Genomic DNA, 26,157 nt, shown 5'->3' on the forward strand with positions numbered 1-26,157 from the left:
TTGGCTTGTGTGGAGGCCTTCACACTCCCTGAGCGAGCCATCAAGTAACTATAAAAAGGCATATATCTTAACTTTCAATTCAGTTATATTTATGCCAAAGTATTAACATGCAGCTTATATTTATGTCTTTATGATGACATAGAAAACTTCGTTTATTACAATATCTAGATTAAATTAACATTGATCTTCGGAAGGTCATAGTTCCCATATCGGTAAGGAGAGCGTCGGCCATGAAGCCTTGTTTAAAGTATGAATATTTTTCCTCTCTAATAAGGTATAATCTCTGTGATGGATTCACAAAAGCTATTTTATATCTGCCTTTCTGATAACATATACAAATATAATCTTTATTTGTGAATATTTGTTAATTAAGCAATATATCAGAGGGCGTGTAGGGTTCGGTGTTCAATGAACGAAAAGGACTGGATCACTGTGTACAGGAGGCTGATATGGCAGCAAACACTCTCCTGGCGACCATATTTCTTGGATAAGTCGCTCCACACAATTGTCGCTTGGACCGTCGACTTCCTATGGCGTCACCTCTCACATATTTACGTCTAATTTCGTTATGAAATTAGATTATTTCAGAGTAAAAATAGGTTTGATCATGTTCTATGTGTAGCACCAACATTATAGTAAGTAAATATGCCATATTTCTTCATTACTTACGTAATGCTAGGACGATTTGGGTAGTTTTGGCCTGATTTGGGGTGATTGGGGTAATTCTATGGACCGATCCATAGAATTACCCCAATCATCCCAAATCAGGCCAAAACTACCCAAAACGTATTAGCATTACGTAAGTAATGAAGAAATATGGTATATTTACTTACTATAATGTTGGTGCTACACGTAGAACATGATCAAACCTATTTTTTCTCTGAAATAATCTAATTTCATAACGAAATGAGACGTAAATATGTGAGAGGTGACGCCATAGGAAGTCGACGGTCCAAGCGACAATTGTGTGGAGCGACTTATCCAAGAAATATGGTCGCCAGGAGAGTGTTTGCTGCCATATCAGCCTCCTGTACACAGTGATCCAGTCCTTTTCGTTCATTGAACACCGAACCCTACACGCCCTCTGATATATTGCTTAATTAACAAATATTCACAAATAAAGATTATATTTGTATATGTTATCAGAAAGGCAGATATAAAATAGTTTTTGTGAATCCATCACAGAGATTATACCTTATTAGAGAGGAAAAATATTCATACTTTAAACAAGGCTTCATGGCCGACGCTCTCCTTACCGATATGGGAACTATGACCTTCCGAAGATCAATGTTAATTTAATCTAGATATTGTAATAAACGAAGTTTTCTATGTCATCATAAAGACATAAATATAAGCTGCATGTTAATACTTTGGCATAAATATAACTGAATTGAAAGTTAAGATATATGCCTTTTTATAGTTACTTGATGGCTCGCTCAGGGAGTGTGAAGGCCTCCACACAAGCCAATCAATTTTATAATTACTTTGCATATATGCAAAGTAACGCCATAGGTCTTTATGTCAGAATAAAGCCATGTAGACGATAATGTAACTACATTTCAAGGAAAACATATCTTAATATAATTATTAAATGAATGCAAAGTTATGGTTAAATAAATAGCCAATACCACACAATCGCCGGTGTCCGGACACATGAATAGTCGCATTAGGTGAAAGGAAATGTACCCAACCATTTCCATTTACCCAACCAGTTTGTGCACCCTATACTCATCCTCTGTGCGGTAATTTATTGTGCATCCCATACTCATCTTGTTACCAGTAGTTTGTGCAACCCATACTCATCCTGTGACCCGTAATTTATTGTGCATCCCATACTCATCCTGTTACCGGTAGTTTGTGCAGCCCATACCCATCCTGTGACCTGTAATTTATTGTGCAACCCATACTTATCCTGTGACCTGTAGTTTATTGTGCAGCTAATACTCATTCTGTGAGTCATAGGACATTGCGAAACCCTTTCTCATCGTGTGAATCTTTGTTTACTTTGCTCTCCATATTCATCCTCTGCGCGATAGTTTCTTGTGCAACCCATACCCATGATGTGAGTGGTAGTTTATTGTGTACCCTATATTCATCCTGTGAGTATAGGGTTCACAATTCTTGTTTGGATTCTTGTAATGTTATTTGTCTATTTGTAGTCACAGTATTTGTGCGCCCCTTGAGGGACTTGAATTAGAGGGGGGTTGAAATAGCCTAAGCTACTCTATCCCTTTGAGATTTATTTATTGCTTATCTCAATAAACATACTTGAACTTGAACTTGGGTACACAATGAGTTCATTTGTACTCCATACTCATCATCAAGAAGTGTATTTTACCAGCATTGTAATATAAATTAAGAATAAAAGCTTAACTGGATTACAGACCCATAATCAAAATAAGAGTCATCACTAATTATCATGACAAATTCTCTAGGCTACACTTCCGCCTTCGACAAGCTGCCGCCGGATGTGGGTATAGTTTATTGTACACCCCCGCACCCCCAGTCCTGGAAGGGCGGGCATTGGGATGTGGACATGTGTACCATTTCCCCCCCCCCCCCACACACACACACTCGATCCTCTCCTGTTAATAATAATACTAATAATAATAAAAATTAAAAATAATAACGTTAATAAATATTATAATTAAAACACTTACTGTAATACCCTAGTGCTTGAATGAAGGTGAAGGAAAGACCCAATAAATGTGTAAGTGTATTAAAAACCAAATTTTCGTTGGGTGAGCTGGCAGGTGAGCACCACTTGCCAGCTCACCCAGTAATGAACATCACCTGCACACTGCACCGAACCACTTGCCAGTAGGTGCAGAAGTACGATGGAGAGAGCAAAGTATACCATATTTCAAGTATAATATTAAAGATATATTTAGGATTTAATGTTTTCGTATAAAGTTTCAATAATACCTTTATTTGATTTTTTTGTATTATTTTCTACCACAGACGTGGCCACACATTAACAATGCTAACCATCATATATACATTTTCTTCAGTCCGCCATGGACTCTAACCCTTTCCACTACCGCCCACAAGATGGGTATAGGGTGCATAATATAAGAACTAAACTAACTCCATTGATAGGGTTAGAGATTTGTTAAACATATAGTTCAGGGATTTATTGAACAATCAACCACATAAGGTGATTGTAGTGTTTTTAAAATGCTAGGCTAAGCTACATACGTAAATACATAAATACACAGATTTACGTATGCCCTACATAAAGTGTTCGATGTGTCTTTTACATAGTGTCATTAACGTGCATTTACAAAGGTGAAATTGAATTCTGAACACATACATACACATATATTTGTCTCTTTTACTCTGACAAGGTGAGATAACTGATAGAGAAACTAGTGTGCAATTAAGCACTTAATCACTGAAGGTGATTAAGGTGCTTTCACAAGCTCAGGTTATAGAGTTACATCACATACATTCATTGTATAATTGATACGTTACATCGTCAATCTAGGGTACAAGTTCAATATATCATCAAGTGTTCCAGTACTCAAATAGTAATTACACAGTTTAGCATAGCGCTTCATTCATGTATGTAAGAGAGAAGATTGTTCAAATATATTACATGCACATCCGGTACATCGTCCACCTTCTTCTACAGAACCGTCGGTATACCACTGATACACATCGTTACCCATATTCTGAGTACTTTCAGTGATGCTTCACAGTGTTAACTGTTTTAATAATGTAGAGTGTACATTATCTTTCTTGGGTGCATTTACAAAATCAACTGCTAGATCCAAGTTATCCCATGGAGTAATTGGTTGATTAATCGTTAATTGAGTTGGGTACATATTTAATATTTTGATGGAGTTGGCTACCTTGTAGAACCAAAATGCATTCACGCCGAAAACTGTGCTAATAGACAAAATTATGTTAGAGATATGGGTCTATAATTATCTGAGTGTGCTTTGGGGATGGGAACAATGACACTGTCCAATCATCAGGTAATACTCCTTCACTTAAACTCATTCTGTACAACACTAAAAGTGGATTACCTGGTACTTGTGAGACTAATCTCAGTAAACTGTAAGTAATACCGTCCTCTTCAGGAGCAGTTGACTTATTTGATTGTGCTACACAGCCTTCCCGGCTTGGTGCCTTCTTTGGTAATTACTTATCAAAGGCAGCTCCATACGAGGAGCTGCCTCGTATGGGCCAATAAGTCTTTTGCAGTTACCTTCATTCTTATGTTCTTACTTACATTTACTGAACTTTATCATCATCATCATCATTTACAGAAAGAAATTAATATAAAAAGTAGTCATTTTAATACACAAAACAGAAGTAGATATTATGTAAATTATGATGCAGGATAGGATCACTATTAAGAACTTAATTATAAACCACAATATGTTTTATATCGTCAGAAATTCTGATACATACCATATATTTTCAAATATTTACAATTAAAGTATTTATTTAGGAAATAAGTATTTTAGTTACCCTAGTTAGCTCTGAGAACACACATTGTTGCAGCAAGAATTTCTTCCCACTAATCTGAGCGATGCTAATGACCCATTGGACTTGTCATGAACAACAATCAACTACAGCACCATCTATATCAGAAGATATTCAAAATATTCTTGATGTCATTCAAATTGTCAATACGAGAACAGAATACATAAGAGTTAGTTTAGTGATGTCAAAGGAATCATATTGACTGACCGAGCCCCATTGTAAATATCCGTGGCTTCCTGACCATAAAGGTACCGCCGCGGATAAGGGTAAGGAGGGTACCGTCGAGGGTAAGACACCGGATGTACCCCATATACAAGCCACACTAGCTATTAGTTCATATAAGCTGACAACTTACCCAAATAAACATTACTTCCTAATTATATATATATACATATATATATATATATATATATATATATATATATATATATATATATATATATATATATATATATATATATATATATATATTATGTAAATTATGATGCAGGATAGGATCACTATTAAGAACTTAATTATAAACCACAATATGTTTATATATATATCCTACTCACACTCATCCTAGCACAGTAATTTATTGTGCAACCCATACCCATCCTGTTACCAATAGTTTGTGCAACCCATGCTCATCCTGTTACCTTTAGTTTATTGTGAAACCCATACTCATCCTATGAATGGTAATTTATTATGCACCTCATACTCATCCTGTGAGTCATAGGACATTGTGGAACCCTTTCTCATCGTGTGAATCTTTGTTTACTTTGCTTTCCATACTCTGCTCTCCGATAGTTTCTTGTGCAACCCATACCCATGATGTGAGTGGTAGTTTATTGTGTACCCTATACTCATCCTGTGAGTATAGGGTACAAAATGAGTTCATTTGTACTCCATACTCATCAAGAAGTGTATTTTACCAGCATTGTAATATAAATTAAGAATAAAGGCATAATCTTATTATGTACCCATAATAAAAATAAGAGCCATCACACTATAATTTTCATGACAAACGGCCTAGACTCCACTTCCGCCTTCGACAAGCTGCTGCCGGAGGTGGGTATAGTTTATTGTACACTCCCGCACCCCCAGTCCTGGGAAGAGGGGCATTCGAATGTGGACATATGAACCATTACCCCCAACCCTTCCCTCTTAATAATAATTGAAACACTACACTACACACTATATGTTCATTTAATATTTCAAGTATAAGACTCAAGATATATTTAGGATTTAACGATTTAACATTGTCTCAATCATACCTTTATTGCACTTTATCATCATTATTTACAGAAAGAAATTAACATAAAAATGTAGTTAATTTTAACATACAAAACCGAATTTGAACATTGTTAATTTTGATGCAGGATCACTATTAATAAGAACTTAATTATAAACCACAATATGTTGTATATCATCAGAAATTTGGAAACATAATATATATATATATATATATATATATATATATATATATATATATATATATATATATATATATATATATATATATATATATATATAAATGGAAATTTAGCACATTTAAATAATGTTATTAAGCTTAAGAATAAATTACATAAAATTAACATAGTAAAATGACTGGGATACAGATGGATCAGTAATCACATTACAAGTCCAATTATTTCCTAACTGAAGTCTGTAACGCACTATCATGTCATATTTCATAATACAAATTAGGTAAGAGATATGCAATATCTCCGGGAGGGAGGCTCCCTGGATATCTGTGGAGGTGCGTGGAGGTCCCCCTGGAGGCCCAAAAGGCCTCCTGGTCGTCCCTAAAGGCCCATGGAGGCCACCCGAATGTTCCTGGAGGAATTACCGTTTGTCCTGGCGCCATCTATGTTTTGACAGCAGTACTACTAATGTTCCCACGTTATATGATGATCTCTATACGGGTGTTACGGTCAGTTGCTCTTCTATGTTTATGGACAACGCAGGTGATTTGAGGCAATTTGCGGAACGAGTGAAATAGTATCGACGCGGTGAGTGATGGAGGAGGATATATACTGCTGTGTACTCGACCAGCGGGTGAGAGGTAAGTTATATCGAACAACTATGGGGAATAGATGGGTTATTTTAAGCGTAGAATGTCAGGTAACCGGTAACTACACAGATGGGGTAGTGTTTTTTTAAGTGTTTATTTACTAAAGTGGAACATTACATTATGCCTTTAGCTGAACAAGTCTACTGGTGGGGGAAGTAGACGGGTTTTATGAAAGTATTTTACCTAAATATTTGTATTTGGTTAACTAGTTCAGCCGTTACCAGGGAGGGTGTTCCTTTAATCTAATCTAAAAATTCTAGCCGGACAAAGTGATTAAATAAAGAAATTGAATAGAACGAAGTGGTTTGCCAAGGTGCTTAACATTTAGTTTAGTTCACTTACTACTTGCTTAAAGAATGCAAGTTTATCATATTGAATTTACCGTAGTTTTACTGCATTTAATATACCGTTTTTACCCTATTTAATTATGTCTGGTAAAGGCCGGTCGTGGAAAGTTCCTAATATAGCAAGTTTTAAAGGAAAAGTTTGAGTTAACTTTAACGCTTAAGTTAGTGACCAATTAGCTTAGTCTATTGTGAGGAAAGTTACTAGAATCTAACATGGCAAGTGCCATTTCTCTACTTTTTGAGAAACATGACTAGATACATGAATCGCATAGTTTTATTACTAAATGTTCATGGATTAGGTTGCATAGTTGAGGAAATGGTGATAAGGTTTGTGATTTTGTGTACCTTGACTTCATCAGAGATTTTGATAGTGGCGCAAAATTGATAGGGGCTCGGATCATTGGGAATGCTGACTGAAGTTGATTAGGTCATGGCTATACCAAAGGAAATTAGTATAAATGGGGTTAAGTTGGAGGAAGTGTTGTAAGTAGTGCCTAAAAGCTCTCCTTGGACCTCGGTTATTCGCAAGATTATGGTTTAGACTGCAATAGTTGCCGAATTGGCAAATAAAAAATACCGATGCCCTATATAGTTTTGAAATGGTTAAGACTACCAGATGCAGTTTAATGCTGACAAATGTAAGGTTTGGAGGCTAGGTAAAGATGAGATAGATGTTGTAGATTGTTAAGAGTATTAAATTTTTTGCAGGTGGTAAATTCTCCCCGAGGTGGCACTGCTCTCCAGCCTGGGATGTTGATTGGTTAGTCTTCAACTGCCTCCCAACATGGTAGTGAGGTCCTGAGCTGACATGCAGTGAGGAACGTGGAAAGCTTCCTGAATTGGCACATGGTATGCCTCCCCTACCAGCAGCTGGCACAAATGTTCCAGCTAAGTGGATGAAGCCCACACTAAAATGTAAGTGGTACAGTAAATGGACACCCCCCCCCCCCTCCCTTTTGACACTGAACAGTTGGAAAGGGGGGGGGGGGGAGAAAATTACTAAATTTAGTAAAATCACATTGTCTTGGTAGTATAGTTGGGTTAATTATGAATTTTCAGACTAAAAAGCTTGGTACATAATTCAACAGAATAAATTTGTCCTAGTAGTAAGCAGTGGTTGCAAAAGAATAAATTGTATATATGTTTTGTATTGCTTTTATTCAAATGTTATACATGGTTCTTAAATTAAAGTTTGTTTGCAATGTTCCAGAAAAATGTTCATGACTAAAGTTGTTGGAAAATAAAATTTGTATAGGATGTTGACTTGAAATGACTATAGCTTTGTTTGTAATTAAGATGGGACAACAAGATACTTAGTGTGCCATTTAAAACAGCAACTGTTAAACTGGTGGTTCAGGTATGAACAAAATAACATCGCTATGCATATAACTTTTTAGTAATATTTACTGTTCACATGACAGGTTGTGGAAGGTCCTGGCAACAAAGAGCTGCAGGAAAATACTCGCAGATCTACAGTAAGTAGTGTTGTGTACATTGGAATTAGAGGGTAGAAGTTAATTGCTAAAAACCTATTAAATATTAGGGTATGGAAGTCTAGGCTTAGGCTAGTGGGTACAATATGTGCAAGTTTAGTCCTTTCAGGAATGTATTTAATAGAATGGTATGTTGAAATTGTGAAAATTGCAATGTGGGGCATTAGATCTTAAACAGCATAGTTGAGGGTGTTTTATTAATAATTTGAATGAAATATAAATCTTGTTTAGTTAACATTAAATGTTTGTTAAATATGCTTTAATCTATAAATGTATAACACTGTTAAGGGTAATCATGAGTCAAAGTTAATGGCAGGAAAAGTTTTGTTCTAAGTGATGGTATTTTTCCCTTGAAAGTAAAAAAAATATTCACTGTTTACTTTAGCTTGGTTTTAAATTTATAGTTTTCCAGAATGTGGTTTGGAAAGTCCAGAAGTCCCTCTGTCAGTTGGAAGAGTTAAACAGAATCAGGTGAGTTGTAGTAAAGGTTAATCTGAATAGATTTGCATAAAAGTAAAAAAAATAGTATTAACTTAAACAATATAGCATTGGCTAAAGATAAATGTAAATTGCCATTGAAGTGCAGTTTTGGATAGTTTCTCAAATGACATTTACTGAAACTTGGCAAATTGATTCCATATATATTTATATTGCTAAATTAGATCTTTACTACTAGAATATGTAGGAAAGGTAAATTCCTTAAAGAAATTTTTTCCATCTGAATTTGTAAAGTACTGAATGCTAATTTGAAAAGTAAAGAAAGATTGGCTTTAAATCTGAAATTAATTTGTTGAAATATTTTTTCAGGTGAAAGTGATTATGATGCATGGACTGGCTTGGAGTGAGGCTCCTTTACTCTGCAAAAGGAAATCTACAAAAGTGGGTGAGTTTGAATTTGATGTTTTAGCTATATCAATGACCTAATCTTAATTCTCTTATCTAGTCCATTTATAGGTGTGTAACCATGTCCTACTGTTACAACCCACAGGGATTGATGCAGTTTGTACTGATCCTACCCCATTTCATAAAAGGGGACCAGGCAGTCCTGCAGATTTTCCTGGCATGGCTTTTTCAGAGCTTTGCTCTACTACCCATCTAATAGATGGACTAGATTTGCTTAGGGACCCTTAACAATGGTTACATTGTTAATTCTCACAGGGCTTCTTTGCTGAATGGGTGGATGCATCTAAAACTTTAGTGCCTGGCATGCATTGTACAGTGCTTTGAGTAAAGCATATGTACAATGTGTTGAGGGCACTAAAGTGGTGGATGTAATGTTCCCATTCAGGGAACAAGCTCTGCATTGAAATCAGAGGAAGGGATAGGCCTTGCTGAGCCTATTTTAAAAGATAGGATGTTAGGATTTTTTGGACTTATTATTAAGCATTGGTGATAATAAAAGTAGTGTCCCTGTTTAATGTTTATTGTTGTTTTACAGGTGATTGTCTCTGGAGTTGTCTTGGCCTTTTGGATCTTCTGTTCATCTAGGAGCATCTGGCCCACAACCTGAAACAGTAATAAATATTAGATGTTATAAATACTATATGTAAAACTTATTAAATAAACCAATTTTAATGAAACTACTTTATATACTTTATCCTGAAATTATGCTGGAAATTATTGTTTACTACTATTGATGCAATGTTTAAACATGTGAAATTTTTTTACTTTGAAAATAAATACTTTGTAAAATTTACACCTATTTGTAACTTGTTACATAGGTGCATGCAAAATGCATTGAAAAGATGTAAAAGTGGACTACCTATTCAATTTACATAAACTAACAAATATTGCAAATTAGTCTGAAATATTGAAGTGGAAGAAACTTCAGTCAATATTTTAGTTTTTATATTTGAAAGAATTTAAAGCTATGCAACACCTAAGCTTTGTACAAATTATGATTAAATTAACTAAAGATCATTGTTAAATTTACAAAACATTAGAAAAGTGACACTGAAGCATCTATACAACATGGTTTTCACAAAGTCTTTGGTAACTTAAATTTAATCAAAGCTCTTAAATGATTTGTCTGCCAAACTTCAGATATTCTGAAATATTTTACCTATATTAAAACCATCATTGTTTGAAAGGGGCAAAACAGATTACTGTCAATTAGTTTGACCTAACATCTGCAAGGTCCTGAAGGAATGGAATTTTTTTTTTTTTTGTAAAACTGTTTGCTAAAAACAAACCCTGCCTAATGAACCTGCTCATTTTTTTTATAAATGGTAATTGCAACATTACCAAAGACCATTGTTTTAATAGCCAAAGTACCAAATGAAAGACCAAGAAGCAACAAACAGGTACATGGTAGAAAGGACAAAAGAATGGTTACGAGGACCCTTTAACAAATGAAAGAAATGACTGGGGAAAAATGCTGTCATACCACAAGGGGTCTTAACCCTTGTCATTTACATCACTGACATTAATCTAAATATTACCAACCACAAAAATTGCTGATAACATGTTATTAAAAAAATAAAGAATATAATATTGAGGCCTTAATGCAGATCTCTAACTCTACAAATAGTAACAAGACTGGCAATTTCTTAAAACAAACAAATCCAAGACCTTGCACGTGAGCCAGAACAATCCATATCACAACTACCACATTAAAATGAAACAACAATGAAGGTAAGGTAATTACCAAAAGAAGGCACCAAAGTGCGAAATAATCAGAGGGCGCTAAATATCACCAAGAATGCCAATACGAGAAAAAAAACGCACAAGGCGAACGATATCAAAAGTATCCGATTCACCTAGAATTCTATTGAGGGACAAGTGACTGCGAGGGACGGTCGGAAAGCAAGACACACGCTCGTCCTGGAAGTCAGGACATTCAACAAGGATATGCACAACTGTTAGAGGGACAACGCAATTCGGACAATAAGCAGCAGGGCGGCACTCCATTAAGTGACCGTGGGTTAAGCGGGTATGACCAACCCACAGCCGTGCCAAAGCAGTGTCCCACCGCCGGTTACGGTGGTAGGAGGAAGGCCACGGGGACACACTAAGTTTGAGAGTATGCAGCTTGTTACCAACCACAGAGGACCAACAACCCTGCCAACAGGGAAGAATGAATAACAGGATAAAAGTTGGAATAAGGAATACCTTTATGGGAGATGGGACAAGAACGGATAGCTTCCTTAGCGGCAGCATCCGCACGCTCATTGAAACACCAATATGGCTGGGAACCCAGCAAAACTCTACTGATTTAAATTTACTAGAAATAAGAAACAGCCAATGTTGAATCTCAATGACCACCGGATGGACAGGATTAAAGGACCCTAGAGCCATGAGGGCACTACGAGAATCAACTACAACCACAAAGGTTGTGGTTGTAGTTGATTCTCTATCCGCTCCCCAAGAAGTATGGGACAAAACCTTAAGGAGGTTAAGGGCCTTAGAGCATTCAACTCGGAGGCAAGAGATAAGGCTGACCAAGACAAACGAGTGTCAAACACTAACCCCAAAAGCTTCGCGGAATCCCTGTACACAATGAGATGACCATAAAGCAACAACAATGAAGTAAAGGTCCTTTCAGTAAGAATCTATCATTCACTGAAAGTTGCTGCAGTTAAAAATAAAAGAAAATACAAGTCCCTAGAAATAAACAAGCAACCATTTTGACTAAGGAAAAGAAGGTAGTTATTCTACTGTATAAATCTAAGTATTCACTTAGATCAGGGGTCTCCAAACTATGGCCCGCGGGCCACATCCGGCCTGCCACATAATTTCATCCGGCCCTCCAAACAAATCCCTGTGTGGTGGCCTTGAAAAAATAATTATGGTACGAATGGCATCGCAGAATTATTCAAAGCTGGGGCTGCTGACTGGTGGCGCTCAACCCGAGTCAGTTTTCCTCTCTCTCGATAGTGTGACGCACAGATACTAATACTGGTAGGTATGTGTTGTGCATTACAACCAATCAGTTGTGTATAACTGTATATTGTGGGGATGGAGGGCGAGTGGGGCTTCGCTGCTTCCGTTTCAGGGAGCACAAACACTGTACAATATTCTTTTCTCTGTACTTTGACAATGCCTTTATCTTAGTTATACAAAATAGCAATAATACTATTGTAGCCAAAAATATTGCATGTTTAAAATAGTTAAAATGATAACCATTAAGTTTATCAACGAAAGCTGTTGCCATAATATTTACCACTTTATAATAATATGCTATGCTTTTTAACACCACATACAAGCTGTTTTTTTCCTGTAGAATTTATTTCATTTATTTTACCCTTATGTTTTCAGATATGGAAAAGATAAAGAAAAGAAAAGTGGACATTGAGTGCCGTCGGTTCAATGATGAATGGAAGATAAAGTACTTTTTTGTGATAGCAAATGATAAAGCTTTATGCATAATATGTAGAGACAGTGTTGCTGTTCTGAAGGAATACAATATTCGTCGGCACTATGAATCTAAACGTGGCTCAAGTTATTCTCACATCACAGGAGCAGAACGCACTAAAAAGTTTGAATCATTTCAGCACAGTCTGCATTCTCAACAAGCTGTTTTCAGTAAGAAAAAATCTGAAAATGAAACTTCAACTAGAGCCAGTTACAAAGTTGCCTATGTGTTGGCTAAAAAAGGAAAACCTTTCACTGATGGTAGTATCATAAAAGAGTGTATAGTGGAAGCAGCAGGAGAGGTATGTCCAGAAAAAGTAAACCTCTTCAAAATGATAAGTCTTGGGTCAAATACTGTTGCTCGTAGAATTGAAGATTTAGGAGGCGACATAATTCGGCAAATAAAGGAAAAAAACAAAAAGATTTTGTTGGTATTCTCTTGCGTTGGATGAATCAACTGATGTGTGTGATACTTCTCAGCTCTTAGTATTCATTCGTGGTGTTGATAGTGAATTTAATGTGAACCAAGAATTAGCATCAGTTCACAGCATGCACACCACAACAACTGGAGAGGACATTTTCAATGAACTAAGTAAAACTATGACAGAATATAACCTGGAATGGAAACAAGTGCAGTGTGTGACAATTGATGGAGGAAAGAATATGTCTGGGACAAAGAAGGGTTTGGTTGGGCAAATTACAACAGCTTGTGAGGTTGGAGGCTCAAAACCCATTTTTCTGCATTGCCTTATCCATCAACAAGCATTGTGCCTAAAATATGTTGATATGTCTTGTGTCATGAAACCTGTTGTTTCTGTGGTTAATTTCATTAGATCTCATGCACTCAACCATCGCCAGTTCCGTGATTTCTTGAAAGAAATTGATGCGGAGTTTGTTAACTTGCCTTATTATACAGCAGTTAGATGGCTTAGTTGTGGAAAGGTTTTGCTGCATTTCTTTGAGCTCAGATTAGAAATTGATTTATTTCTCACAGAGAAAAATAACCCTCAGCCATTATTATCAGAATGTGAATGGATTTGGAAATTGGCATTTTTTGCAGATATGACAGGTCATATGAATAACTTGAATCTGAAATTGCAAGGCAAAACAAATTTGATCAGTGACTACTTTGTTCATGTCAAGGCATTCAGAGCAAAACTTGCACTACTTGAAGGCCAGGTGAAGGTTAAGAATTTTGCTCATTTTCCATGTTGTGAAAAATTTCATGCAGGAAGTAAAGTTGAATTTCCTTTTTCATTTGCAAATGAAATAATTTCAGATTTGAAAAAACAGTTTCAGAAGCGATTTGCTGACCTTGATGCCAAAGCAAATGAAATCAGGCTCTTTCATAATCCATTTGACTGCAATGCTGAAAATCTTCCAACTCAATTTCAAATGGAAATTATTGATCTCCAGGCAGATGACAGACTGAAAGATAAGTATAGAGAAGGAAATCTGATTGAGTTTTATAAATGCCTGCAGCCAGATCAGTTTCCAAATTCGATAAAGTTTGCTTGTAGTTTTGTGTCCATTTTTGGTTCAACATACTTGTGTGAACAAACTTTTTCCAAAATGAAGTATGTGAAATCTAACTATCGAGCAAATTTGTCTGATGATCACTTGAAATCAATTCTTACAATTGGCTCATCTAATCTGGAACCTGATTTTAATGAAATTTTGAAGTCAAAACAACAGTATCATTCGTCACACTAATTTGGTTGCATAAAACTAAAGGCAGGAATCTATTTAGTTTACCCTGATTTTTTCCAAAAAGATATGTTTGAATTTTTCCATGTTTATACTTTAATATTTGAGGAAATTAAATTACTGGCACTGATTTGTTTTTTGTTTTTTTTTCATTTTTTATTCCTCCGGCCCGCATAAATATGGGAAATATATAATGTGGCGCTTACATTGAAAAGTTTGGAGACCCCTGACTTAGATAACTGTATCCAAGCATAGAGGTTCCCCCCCCCCCCCTTCCCTTTCAGAAAAACATCTACTTTCGAAAAAGTTTAACATTGCCCAACAAAAATGATTCCAGAACTAAATTGCCTAATACCAGGAACAACTGAGAGCCATGACAAACACTGCAACCCTCTCCTACCCCCAAGTCTTATGCTATTTATGATCCAAGGTAATTTGACATACTATACTGTACTTCCTACAGACGAGTCTAGTGAGAGGGTGATCTCCTGGCGATTAAATTGAAGCACGATACAGGTGTCAACGAACATCAGTCAGCCCACTTGTCAGCACAGTGGATAACTAATGACATCATAATCTGCAGTGTTGTATGCCTCCCTGTGGCCATTTAAATCAATAAAACACAGGGTTGTGGCAATGTTTACAGCATAAGGCAAGGTATAGAGGAATCCTGGAATGCCATGTAATGTGTAGTCCTTGAATGTGCTTTAGGCAACCAAATTGAATAACAACATTTCTGGTGTTCGGCTATATAATCCGAGTTTCTCATTCGGTATGATGTTTTAAACCTAAATAGGAATTCACTTTAAAGGTCAATTTATTTGCAAAGTGCTAACCAGATTCCAAATTACTGAGCTCTGAAAATACTACAAGGCAAGTTTAACCGAATGAGTGTTTGCCTATCCATACCCCCATGAGGTATGTGACAACACTGAATAAAGAAAGGGTCTTTGAGCATTCACCGTGCAGGTATTAATATAATTGTACAATGGTGCTTGGTGGATGATATTTCCTATTAAAACTCATTGGACAACTGTTTGTATTAGACATTTTAAACCTACAAATGGTAGCCCTAGATATCGCACTACAGTATTAATTACAAGATGAACAATGTAAAATCAATACCACAACAGCAAAGGATGACAATGGCTTTTCAACAACCGACAAACACACAGGTCTAACACCAGCCATCCCGAGAGAGGACGTCCCAAGCATGTACACCCCACAACTTTACATCACCTTTGCTACCTCACGCGAGCACGCAACAGCATGAGGATGCCATACTCCCAAACCAACTCCATGCACTTTGAGGCTTTAACAACTCAACATTTAAAAAGTTGATTTAAAAAATCAAACACCTGAATTTTTCCCGAATTAAATTTACTAGGGAAATGCACACCAAGCCATGAAACTTACAATGAAGATGAACAAACTACACACAACTGTCACCAAACTTCCACATACCACCCCCCTCTCACTCCTGCCCTCCCTCCTTAGGTGCTCTGATTGGCTGAGCACCTGAGCCACCACCACTCGCCTCTTGTTGTGAGAGCCTAGAGCATGTTTGGTTGCACTTTAAAAGTTCCCGAGTGTACTCGCCTAATTGTGAGTACCGCCTGCCCGGTTCACCATTTTGTTTTTCAATCTACCTCAATTTACCCCTTTACAGTCAAATATTATGCAAAATTCTGTTTAAGACTTGTCCCTTCTTAACTTAAATAACTGCTTTGGCCATCTGCAATCTTTCTAGGTGGGTAAAAATGACTCTTGAGGCCAGAAAGGACTTATCACACGGCGATCATAACAATACGGTACACACACAAAATCACAACCTGATATACACCGAGCAGAAAATCCACTGGAGCTGTGATGCGACGTAAACCCTTGCCCAAGGCACTGGCAGCTGCATACTCTACCACAGTATATTACTGACTTTGTAAAAGTCTTACAACCGGATTTCCCCATAAATCACAGCAAGTTTTGAGGCCCCTCCTTGAGTCAACGTCTTACGTAAGACCTACAAGCACTCAGGTGAAGGCTGAAGAAGCAGTTCAACACCATACGCCCCAACTTCAAATACACAGTTGAGAGGCGGGACCAAAACGTGATTTTCTGTGTGTGCCTGAAGTTGGGGCATACGGTCTTGCTTCACCCTTCACTTTACCCTTCACCGGCGTACTTCAGGGGTTTTATTTAATACTTGGACTGGCTTCAGTAGGGCCTCCAGAATTTCTGTGGCTTCACAAGTGTCACGTGAATCCCCTGCATAGCAGTGGAACTGCCTTTTCCCTTCACCTTCAATACCTCTGCACTGGAAGTATTATACATCTACACCAGCCCAGAAGAGTCATCAGTCCTGCCACCTCTCCATACCCCCCAGGGCCTGGCACGGCCTGGTACGACTCAGAGGCAAGCCGGGCGCCACTGCTAACTGGCAGTTTGTCCCCACAAACAAGCAGTTAGCCGCCTTCAACTGACAGTGGTACAGCTCAACACAAAGGCACCGCCAGCCACAACGAGCATTTTGCTAGTTGACCGGATGTCCACCTCGTGTTGACACTGGATGAGTCATCACCGCCGGACTATATAAAGAGCGCTGCCTCCCTGGAGAGGCAATCTCTCCCTTAGTGCTCTAGGATCACCTTGGTGTCTCTAACCCGTCGTCCACTTCCAGCCAACGTCGTGTGACTGATGCCATGGTGGTATGGTAGCTGTCTTCAGAACACCAGTATATCTTCATACTTTTATTCATTGCTTATAGTTTATTTTTTGCATTTAAGGTCATACTAACTTGTTCACCTTTGCATTACATGATAGTCAAGTATTGTCATGTGTTATTTTTGTTCATTACTATTTCAGTAAATTGTTTAATTATTTATTTGATAATTTTCATTTGTTTCCACCTGCAACTTACACACTGCAAGGCCAATACCAGCATTTCTTTCATTTATGTGAGGGAGAGCCATACCATCTTGGTTCAGTATAGCTGTGATACCATAACCCGTCACACAAGATATCCAGTTGTAAGACTTTTACCATCAGTGGTGGTAGAGTATGCAACTGGCAATGCCTTTGTTACAGGTTCGCTTCATCTCACAGCCCCAGTGGATTTTCTCACACATTTGAATACATGAAACAACTTTATTTGATACATTCCAAACCAAAGTACTGTACAGTACAGTAATTATCAAACCATCAAATGTGTGGGATAATCATAGTGCGCTAAATATCACTAACGTCGCCAATACAAGAACAAAAACGCATACGGCGAACAATATCAAAGGTATTGAATTTACCAAGAATTTTATCGAGGGACAATTGATCCCTCGATAAACAATTCCCGACAATGGTCGGGAAGCAAGACACGTAAGTCCTGGAAGTCAGGACATGTAGAGACAACGGTTTGGACAATAAGAAGCAGGGCAGCGCTCCATTAAGTGCCCGTGAGTTAAACGTGTATGACCAATATACAACCTCGCCAGAGCCGTTTCCCACCACCAACTACGGTGGTAGGAGGAAGGCCACGGGAACACACTACTCTTAAGAGCACGCAATTTGTTACCAGTAACCGAAGACCAACAACCCTGACAACGGGCAAGAATGGGGAAATGAATAACTGGGTAAAAGTCATAATAAGGAATACCTTTACGGGAGATGGGACAGATGCGGATAGCTTCCTTAGCGGCAGTGTCCGCACGCTCATTTAAGAACGCACCAATATGGGTGGGAATCCAGCGAAATTCCACTGTCTTAAATCTATTGGAGATAAGAAACAGCCAATGTTGAATTTCAACTACCAAAGGATGGACTGGATTAAAGGATTCTAGAGCCATGAGGGCACTGCAAGTGTCAACTACAAACACAGAGGAGGATTGACAGCGAGAAAAGAGTTGATGAAGAGCATAGAGAATAGCATAAAGTTCTGCCATGAAGATGCTAGTCTCCGGAGGCAGGAGACACAAAGGTGCAGTCAGGAAAAACAACAGAGTAGCCTACACCATCTGCAGACTTAAGACCCATTGGTGAAGACAGAAATAGAGTGGAAGTGTGAAGAAAAGTGTTCAAGGAAAAGGTGATTTAGAACTGTAGGAGGGGTAAAAGTTTTAGTCATGTGGGTCAAGGCTTACAGAATTTAGGAACGGGGACCCCTCCATAGGGGCAAAGATGGAATGACACGAGGGGAAATATTGGTAACACAAACTGAAAGAGCATTTTGTAAGAGAGACAACCGTACAGAAAGAGATAGGTGGTGAAGGGGAACAGGAACCACAGGATGGGTAAAGGTCAAGGCATGACATAAGCAAGAGTGAGGGTGCTGTAAGGACCGTGCAAGGTGGAGAAGACAGTAGCGATCATGGCGATCCTGTAGAAACAGGACGCCAGTTTCAACATACAGGCTTAGGGTAGGTGTCGAAGGAAAGGTACCAGAGCCGAGCCGTAACCCAGTATGATGCAGTGTGTCCGGATGGTGAAGGGTAGAAGGAGAAGCAGACGAGTAAACGGGGCCATAATCGAGTTTAGACAGAACGAGAGAGGAATGTAAAGAGAGGAGCAGTGTCGATTAGCTCCCCAAGAAGTATGGGACATGACCTAAAGTTAGTTAAGGGCCTTAGAGCATTCAACTCGGACGTAAAAAATATGGGGCGACAAAGACAAACGAGTGTCAAAGATTAGCCCTAAAAGCTTTAGCAGATTCTTTGTACAAAAGGGGATGACCCCTGTTACCTAACAGTAAATAGGTATCTGGGAGTTAGCTGTTACAGGCTGCTTCCTAGGGGGGTGCGTGTGTGGGAGAAAAAAAAATTTAGTAGTTAACCACTGAACTGCTCTGTCTCCAAATAACACCCTGGTGCACAAGAAATAAATTCTTTCCAAAAATTTTTTTTCTCTTCTTATATTGTTAAAATGCAGAGTCTGATCACGGGGAAACTAAACAAAAAATATTGTATGTGACTTACTTTAGCTGCGATGGAGCTGGGAAGTTGAGCAAATTATGGGCGCTGAGCGTTGGAGCGATGGGGGTCTGTCGGCCCCGCCACCCCGTGCGACGGCAGTTGCTGCGAATAAAATGTTGCGCAATTATTTTGAAGTTTCTCATTCATTTCTTCTTTTTTTTTGCTGTAATATTATTTAAAAGTGTGTAATTTGTGGAATTTATATAATTCAAAGTATAGAACATCGCTATGCTCAAAATTATGGGCCTCATATATGCGACATATTCTACAATCAAACAGTGTTTTTGCTGTTATTACACTATATACACACATTGTATATACCCATCTACGTATGTATTCACCATAACGATCCACTATGTTGGTATGGTGAGCCCAAAAAACATGAGTGAGCTGCCACACCCTGCCAGTCCTCCCTCCCTCCTCCAACACATTACTCGCCAACATTCCTCCTCCCAAAATACTGTTATTGTGTTTATTACACTATTTACACACGTTATGTATCAGTATGTACATGTTTTATTCATGTACATACGTACATACTTCCATCTCCTCACCTCTCTCTCTTGCCTACTTAATGCTCTTCCTTCCCTCATCTCATCACAATCGACTTTATAATGGTCCAGGACGGATCGAAATGTCGTCGTCTATTCAATTTCCAGTGTGTGGTTTGGTCAACAATGAAATCTTCATGCAAGATCTTATAAAGAAAACCCCTAGAACGAGTTTTGTAGATACGAAAGAGTTTAAGGTGAGTAGGGGATGGTTTGAGAAATTTTGAAAAAAGACGTGGTATTCATAGTGTTGTGAGGCATGGTGAGGGTGCCAGCTCAGACAAAGTAGGGGCTGAAAGATTTGTTCATGATTTTAAAGATTTTGTAGATACTGTATTGATGGATATATTCCACAACAAGTGTTTAATTGTGAGGAGACATAGCTATTCTGGAAAAAATTGCCGAAGAGGACATACATTACCCAAGAGGAGACGTCACTGCCCGGACACAAGCTAACTTGGGCTAACTTGTGTCAGGATAGGCTAACTCTTGTGCTGTGTGGCGATTTGAAAATTAAACCCTTGCTCGTGTATCATTCCGAAAATCCAAGAGTTTTAAAAAATATATGATGTGCAGAAAAACTGTGATGTGGAGTGGTTTGCCCTGCCACCAAAAAATATCTGCAAGAGAAAAGTTTGACACTCAAGGTCCTGCTTCTCGACAATGCTCCTGCTCATCCTCCAGACTTGGAGGATGCATTGTTGGGGCCACTTTTTTTTTTTTTAGGGATATTCCTACATGAGCCCTGAGTTTCTGGCTAATGTACCAATGACATGAAGGAGGAGTTTTCAACCTACCTTGTGTTAGGTGTGCAGAGGTCAATGGTTGAACATAATGTCAGGAGCAAAGGGGGGCCTTTGCCTCTTCGAACACAATTGCGACCATCTTCATCTCTTCGAACTATCCTAAATGCTCTCTTCACCTGTCTGACCAAATTGGGTGTCCAGACCACCTTTGAATCTGAAATTGTAAAATAAATAGCAATTTCAGAATATTCAGTCCATTTATACTAACAAAATTATACATACAGTACTGTAATTGAAATTTTACAGAATGATAAAGGCAATTTAGCAACTTTGTTAAAATGCACATGGGGGAAATACATGAAAATAGGTTAATATTGTTTGTAAGGTTGATGGGAAATGTTTATTACTTTTATGATTTAAAAGATGTATAGCCCTAATACTCCATCCTGGGTGCATTCCACCAGGTAATGACCACAGCAAAAGTTTTCCTTTTGCCACTTTAATGTTCATAATGTCCTTTTCTTAGCAAGTACAGTGCATATTGTTGACATAGATTTGTTGTACTGCCTAGCTAGTTCAACAACCCGTGCACCATTTTGATGTTTATGAATGCTCTCTTGTTTTTCCTCTATGGTCATTCTCACATGTGTTTTCTTGGCTTGAACCTTACCACTGGCTTTCTTGGGACTCATGGCAAGATATATCATAACAAATTTTATGTTCAAATAGCCAAAAATCCCAAAACAAATGTAATGCTTTACAAAGAATTCAGGCGCGATACTTACTAGGCAGGAGACACTGGTAAACTGAGGCGCGATCACCATGCCACCACGCGCTAGGTCAGCCCATACGTATATCAACAAACTCCTTTCCCGAGGCAAAGTTTGTAACCCGATTCAAATTTTTCGAAGAAATTAGGCTCGTAACCCGAAAAGTTCATAAATATTCATTCGTAAGTCGAGGTGTCACTATATATAACTAAAAAATTAAACTCAGGATTACTTTCAATCCCCACCCCGTTTGCTCTACTCCATTGCCACCTACCTTCACCCCCCTCTATGATGTACTCTTCCATAGACACCTACCTTTGCCCCCCTCCTCCCCTCTACTCCTCCATCATCACCTACCTTCACACCCCCTCCCTTCTCCTCCTCCATCGTCACCTTCCTTTCACCCTCCTCTATGATGTACTCTTCCATAGACACCAACGTTCACTGCATATAATGCTCCCCTCTACTCCTCCATCGTCACCTACTTTCACCCCCCCCCCCTCCGCTCTACTCCTCCAGGGTCGCAGACAATTTCACGAGCGTGAGAACTACGAGTTCTCTAACTACTCTCACACTCCTACTCTCTCACCAGTGAGGGGGAGGGAAGGAGGGAGGAAATGAAGGAAGAAAGGTGGGGGAGAGAGAATAGGCAGGGGGGAGGAGGGCCTAGATACATTTCTTCCATATAGATAGGTAGACTGAGGGAGAGCTGCTTGCCAAGAGCCCTATCAGACAGGCTTCCTATTCCTCAACCCTCCCTAATATGCCACATCCTGGTCAGGACAACTTGCTCGAATGTTATTCTTGGTGTGACTCGAGAACTGACCTCGAGGCGGGGCATGGGCATGGATTATCTCCCTGGGGCACGCACCTCCCTGCCCCAGCTCTATCTCTCTCACATAATCTATCAAGGGTCTAACATGAGGTCATTGTGCCTACCAGAAGCGTATATGTCCAAGGCTGGCCACCTGTCTGGACCATTCAAATGTATAAACACGTAATTAGTCTATTAAAATTATATATAATGCTACAATTATAAATTAATTTGTTCATGGTCATTCGTTTATCAGTATTTTAATATGAGGTATATATACGCATGTATGTATACGTTGACGTACACATATATGATTATGTGTATAGAATGATTATGATTATGTGTAATCATATATGATTATATCTAATGGAATGCATTAGTAAGTGATGTGGTGGAGGCTGACTCCATACACAGGTTCAAGTGTAGATATGATAGAGCCCAATAGGCTCAGAAACCTGTACACCTGTTGATTGACGGTTGAGAGGTGGAACTAAAGAGCCAGAGCTCAACCCCAGCAAGCACAATTAGGCGAGTATATGAATGAATGCACATGTACACTTTCAAATGAATTAAGATACCTTGAGATACACAATGACTTAGTTTAAATAGTTTAAACACATTATGGTACTGATTTTGACATGCTGATGTCTGGAAGGGAGAGGGGGTGTGGGGGGTTATTGTCTGAGGTGGAGGACCAGAGGAGGGGGTCAGTGGAAGAATGGTGGCTGGAGGGATGCCATTGTTCTAATGGTTATGAAAACAATTATTGATGGCAGGAATTCAGTGGGTGTGTACTTCACCCGCACCATCACCATACTGTGCCCTGCTACAACCCCCCCCCCCTCACTCCACCCATGCTGTGTGCGGCGTATTACACATTATGGGATAACCGACTGTCTGTCCATTCCTGTCTGCTCGTTATGCTGCCCTTCCTTTTGAAAATTGTCTGCTTTATCGACTTCCTTCAAGACCACACATTAGCCTCTTATCACGCCCTCTTACCACTCTCAGGGAGCCGGCTCTTCTATACAATAGTTACCACTCAGTCCTCAAGGTGAAAGTGTGTCCGGGCATATGACTTGTTACGTGTACTTATTTGCGATTCGTTTGGGCTGTCATGTGTGGTGATTAGTGTTGGGTAAGGCTAGGCCAGGTCAGGTCAGACTAGGCCAGGTCAGACTAGGCTAGGTAAGGCTAGGCCAGGTCAGGTCAGACTAGGCCAGGTCAGACTAGGCCAGGTCAGACTAGGCTAGGTAAGGCTAGGCCAGGTCAGGTCAGACTAGGCCAGGTCAGACTAGGCTAGGCCAGGTCAGGTCTGGCTAGGCCAGGTCAGGCCAGGCCAGGCTTGGCAGGGTGAGAGAAGTAAAGCGGCAGGTACTTACGTTTCCGAGAAAGTAGCGGCGGTAGTATATTGTTGATTTAGATTCGACGACATCCTGAAGCTAGTTAGTGGCGGCCTCATCGCTCTCGAACTTCTTGTTGTTGTAGGGGATACGAGGCACACCCAATATCCCCCTTACATTGATCACATCGCACACTAATATTTTTACTATTTCCGACACCAGATTTGTCTGTTTCGTATATGTATAATTGTTCAATATTAAAACCACAATAGAATGCTCTAAGTACTTTCGTATATTAATACATCTTCAGAAGGAATGGTTCGCTCTGAAGATGTATTAATATAAGAAAGTACTAAAGGAAATTCCTGTTTCAATTCTTCCTTCGTGGTCTGACACTCTTATTATATATTGTATATACTGAATTATATATACTATGCTTATATAATATATACTGAAATATTGTTACATTTAACGGATGAAACAAAGTATATATCTGTATTTTTAATAAAATATAAAACATTAATATTTATCAACGTATCTCTGTGAATTACATAATTTATCAGTACTGTACAGCCTGTGATCTCCACCTGGCTGGCCACTGATACTTTATTTATTTATTTATTTATGCATTTACAAGAAGGTACATTGGGATTGTGAGGATACAAATATGGTAATTACAGTCTTGTAAAGCCACTAGCACGCGCAGCGTTTCGGACAGGTCCTTAATCTAAGAAAATTTTATTTATTTATTTATTTATTTATTTATGCATATACAAGAATGTACATAAGGAATGTGAGGATACAATTATGGTAATTACAGTCTTGTAAAGCCACTAGCACGCGCAGCGTTTCGGGCAGGTCCTTAATCTAAGAAAATTTTAAGGAGGTAAATACTTGCAAAATTTATAGACAAAAAAATGATAACAGATTAATTACATGGAATGAAAAAAAAAAAGATGAGAGAAAATTATAGGTACAGTATAATATATTAAAGCACATAGGTAGCTAAGATTGATTGCAATGACAGCTTAAAATGGTAGTTGACAAAAATTGGTAGTCACAATACAGCATATGGCTAGCACATAAAAGAAGACAGCAATGAACACAATGATAAGGTTGTTTGATATTACATAAAAATTAGGAGATTGGGTACCAACTAGGTACAGAGCAAATTTAAAGCTCAGTGTAGGAAACTAAATAGATGAAGTTAGGTACTTTTTGGTTTTGCTTTTAAATAAGGCAAAAGTTTTACAGTTTTTCAATTCACTAGGGAATGAGTTCCATAGACTAGGTCCCTTAATTTGCATAGAGTGTTTACACAGATTAAGTTTGACCCTGGGGATATCAAAGAGATATTTATTTCTGGTGTGGTGAAAATGGGTCCTATTACATCTGTCCAGGGAGAGTTTCAGAGCATGGTTTGCATTTAAGAACAGGGTTTTGTAAATGTAGTTGACACAAGAGAATGTGTGGAGGGAGTTAATATTTAGCAAGTTTAGGGATTTAAACAAGGGAGCTGAGTGTTGTCTGAAAGCTGAGTTAGTTATCATTCTGATAGCAGATTTTTGCTGTGTGATGATGGGCCTATATTTGTGAATATTTGTTAATTAAGCAATATATCAGAGGGCGTGTAGGGTTCGGTGTTCAATGAACGAAAAGGACTGGATCACTGTGTACAGGAGGCTGATATGGCAGCAAACACTCTCCTGGCGACCATATTTCTTGGATAAGTCGCTCCACACAATTGTCGCTTGGACCGTCGACTTCCTATGGCGTCACCTCTCACATATTTACGTCTCATTTCGTTATGAAATTAGATTATTTCAGAGAAAAAATAGGTTTGATCATGTTCTACGTGTAGCACCAACATTATAGTAAGTAAATATACCATATTTCTTCATTACTTACGTAATGCTAATACGTTTTGGGTAGTTTTGGCCTGATTTGGGTGATTGGGGTAATTCTATGGACCGCTCCTGTGTATGCCAAAAAGCAAGAAATTTTCATTTAGGCTACACAGTGAATCAGCTTTAGACAATCTTACAGAGGCACTTCACAATATTAACTGGGATTCTGAATTCAATAATACCCATGCTATAAATTCATTAGCTAACCTCTTCCTCTCCAAAACTCTAAGCCTCTACAACCTTCATTGTCCCCTTCTTACAAAGCAAGTAACTGACAAAAGATTAAACAATCCATGGCTCACAAATGGCATTCTCAACTCAATCAACAAGAAACATGAATATGAAAAGAAAGTTAGGATTGGCCTAGTTTCAAAGGAAGTAGCTAAAAGGTACTCATCAATGCTTACCAGTATCATAAGAAAGGCAAAACTTGTATATTATGTGAATAGATTCAATGAAGCAAAAGGCAACATGAAAAACACTTGGAAAACTATCTCTAGTATCCTAGGAACTAAACAACACTCACATAACCAAATAAAACTCTACAAGGATGGGGATATACCGTCAACTGATTTAGAAATGGCAAATGAATTTAATAGTTTCTTTTCATCGGTTGGTGCT

General features: G+C 38.4%; 1 protein-coding gene and 1 long non-coding RNA gene across 7 annotated transcripts; one reads left to right on the plus strand and one right to left on the minus strand.

The window, feature by feature from the left end:
• Positions 1–732: 732 nt before the first annotated feature.
• LOC138372009 (uncharacterized) lies at positions 733–9,970 on the plus strand. 6 transcript variants are annotated; one of them, XM_069337066.1, is made up of 7 exons: positions 781–799; positions 6,184–6,541; positions 7,606–7,812; positions 8,319–8,372; positions 8,803–8,861; positions 9,198–9,273; positions 9,829–9,970. In XM_069337066.1, exons 3-7 carry the CDS (start codon positions 7,749–7,751, stop codon positions 9,876–9,878), a joined length of 303 nt encoding a protein of 100 aa, XP_069193167.1. In that variant the 5' UTR covers positions 781–799; positions 6,184–6,541; positions 7,606–7,748; the 3' UTR covers positions 9,879–9,970. The 6 variants fall into 6 exon arrangements, 5 of the variants coding, with proteins under 5 accessions (XP_069193168.1, XP_069193167.1, XP_069193170.1 ...); XM_069337067.1 differs by lacking the exon at positions 6,184–6,541 and having other exon boundaries at positions 733–799; XM_069337069.1 differs by lacking the exon at positions 781–799 and having other exon boundaries at positions 6,015–6,541; positions 8,795–8,861.
• On the minus strand, positions 9,798–25,552 carry LOC138372010 (uncharacterized). The gene is made up of 5 exons (XR_011230622.1): positions 25,538–25,552; positions 23,669–24,080; positions 20,754–20,916; positions 19,409–19,507; positions 9,798–9,896 (listed from the first exon to the last, which is right to left on the minus strand). It is a non-coding gene; the product is annotated as an uncharacterized lncRNA (long non-coding RNA).
• Between the last annotated feature and the right edge of the window lie 605 nt (positions 25,553–26,157).

Source organism: Procambarus clarkii, chromosome 37 (assembly GCF_040958095.1).
Source record: "Procambarus clarkii isolate CNS0578487 chromosome 37, FALCON_Pclarkii_2.0, whole genome shotgun sequence".
NCBI lineage: Eukaryota > Metazoa > Arthropoda > Malacostraca > Decapoda > Cambaridae > Procambarus > Procambarus clarkii.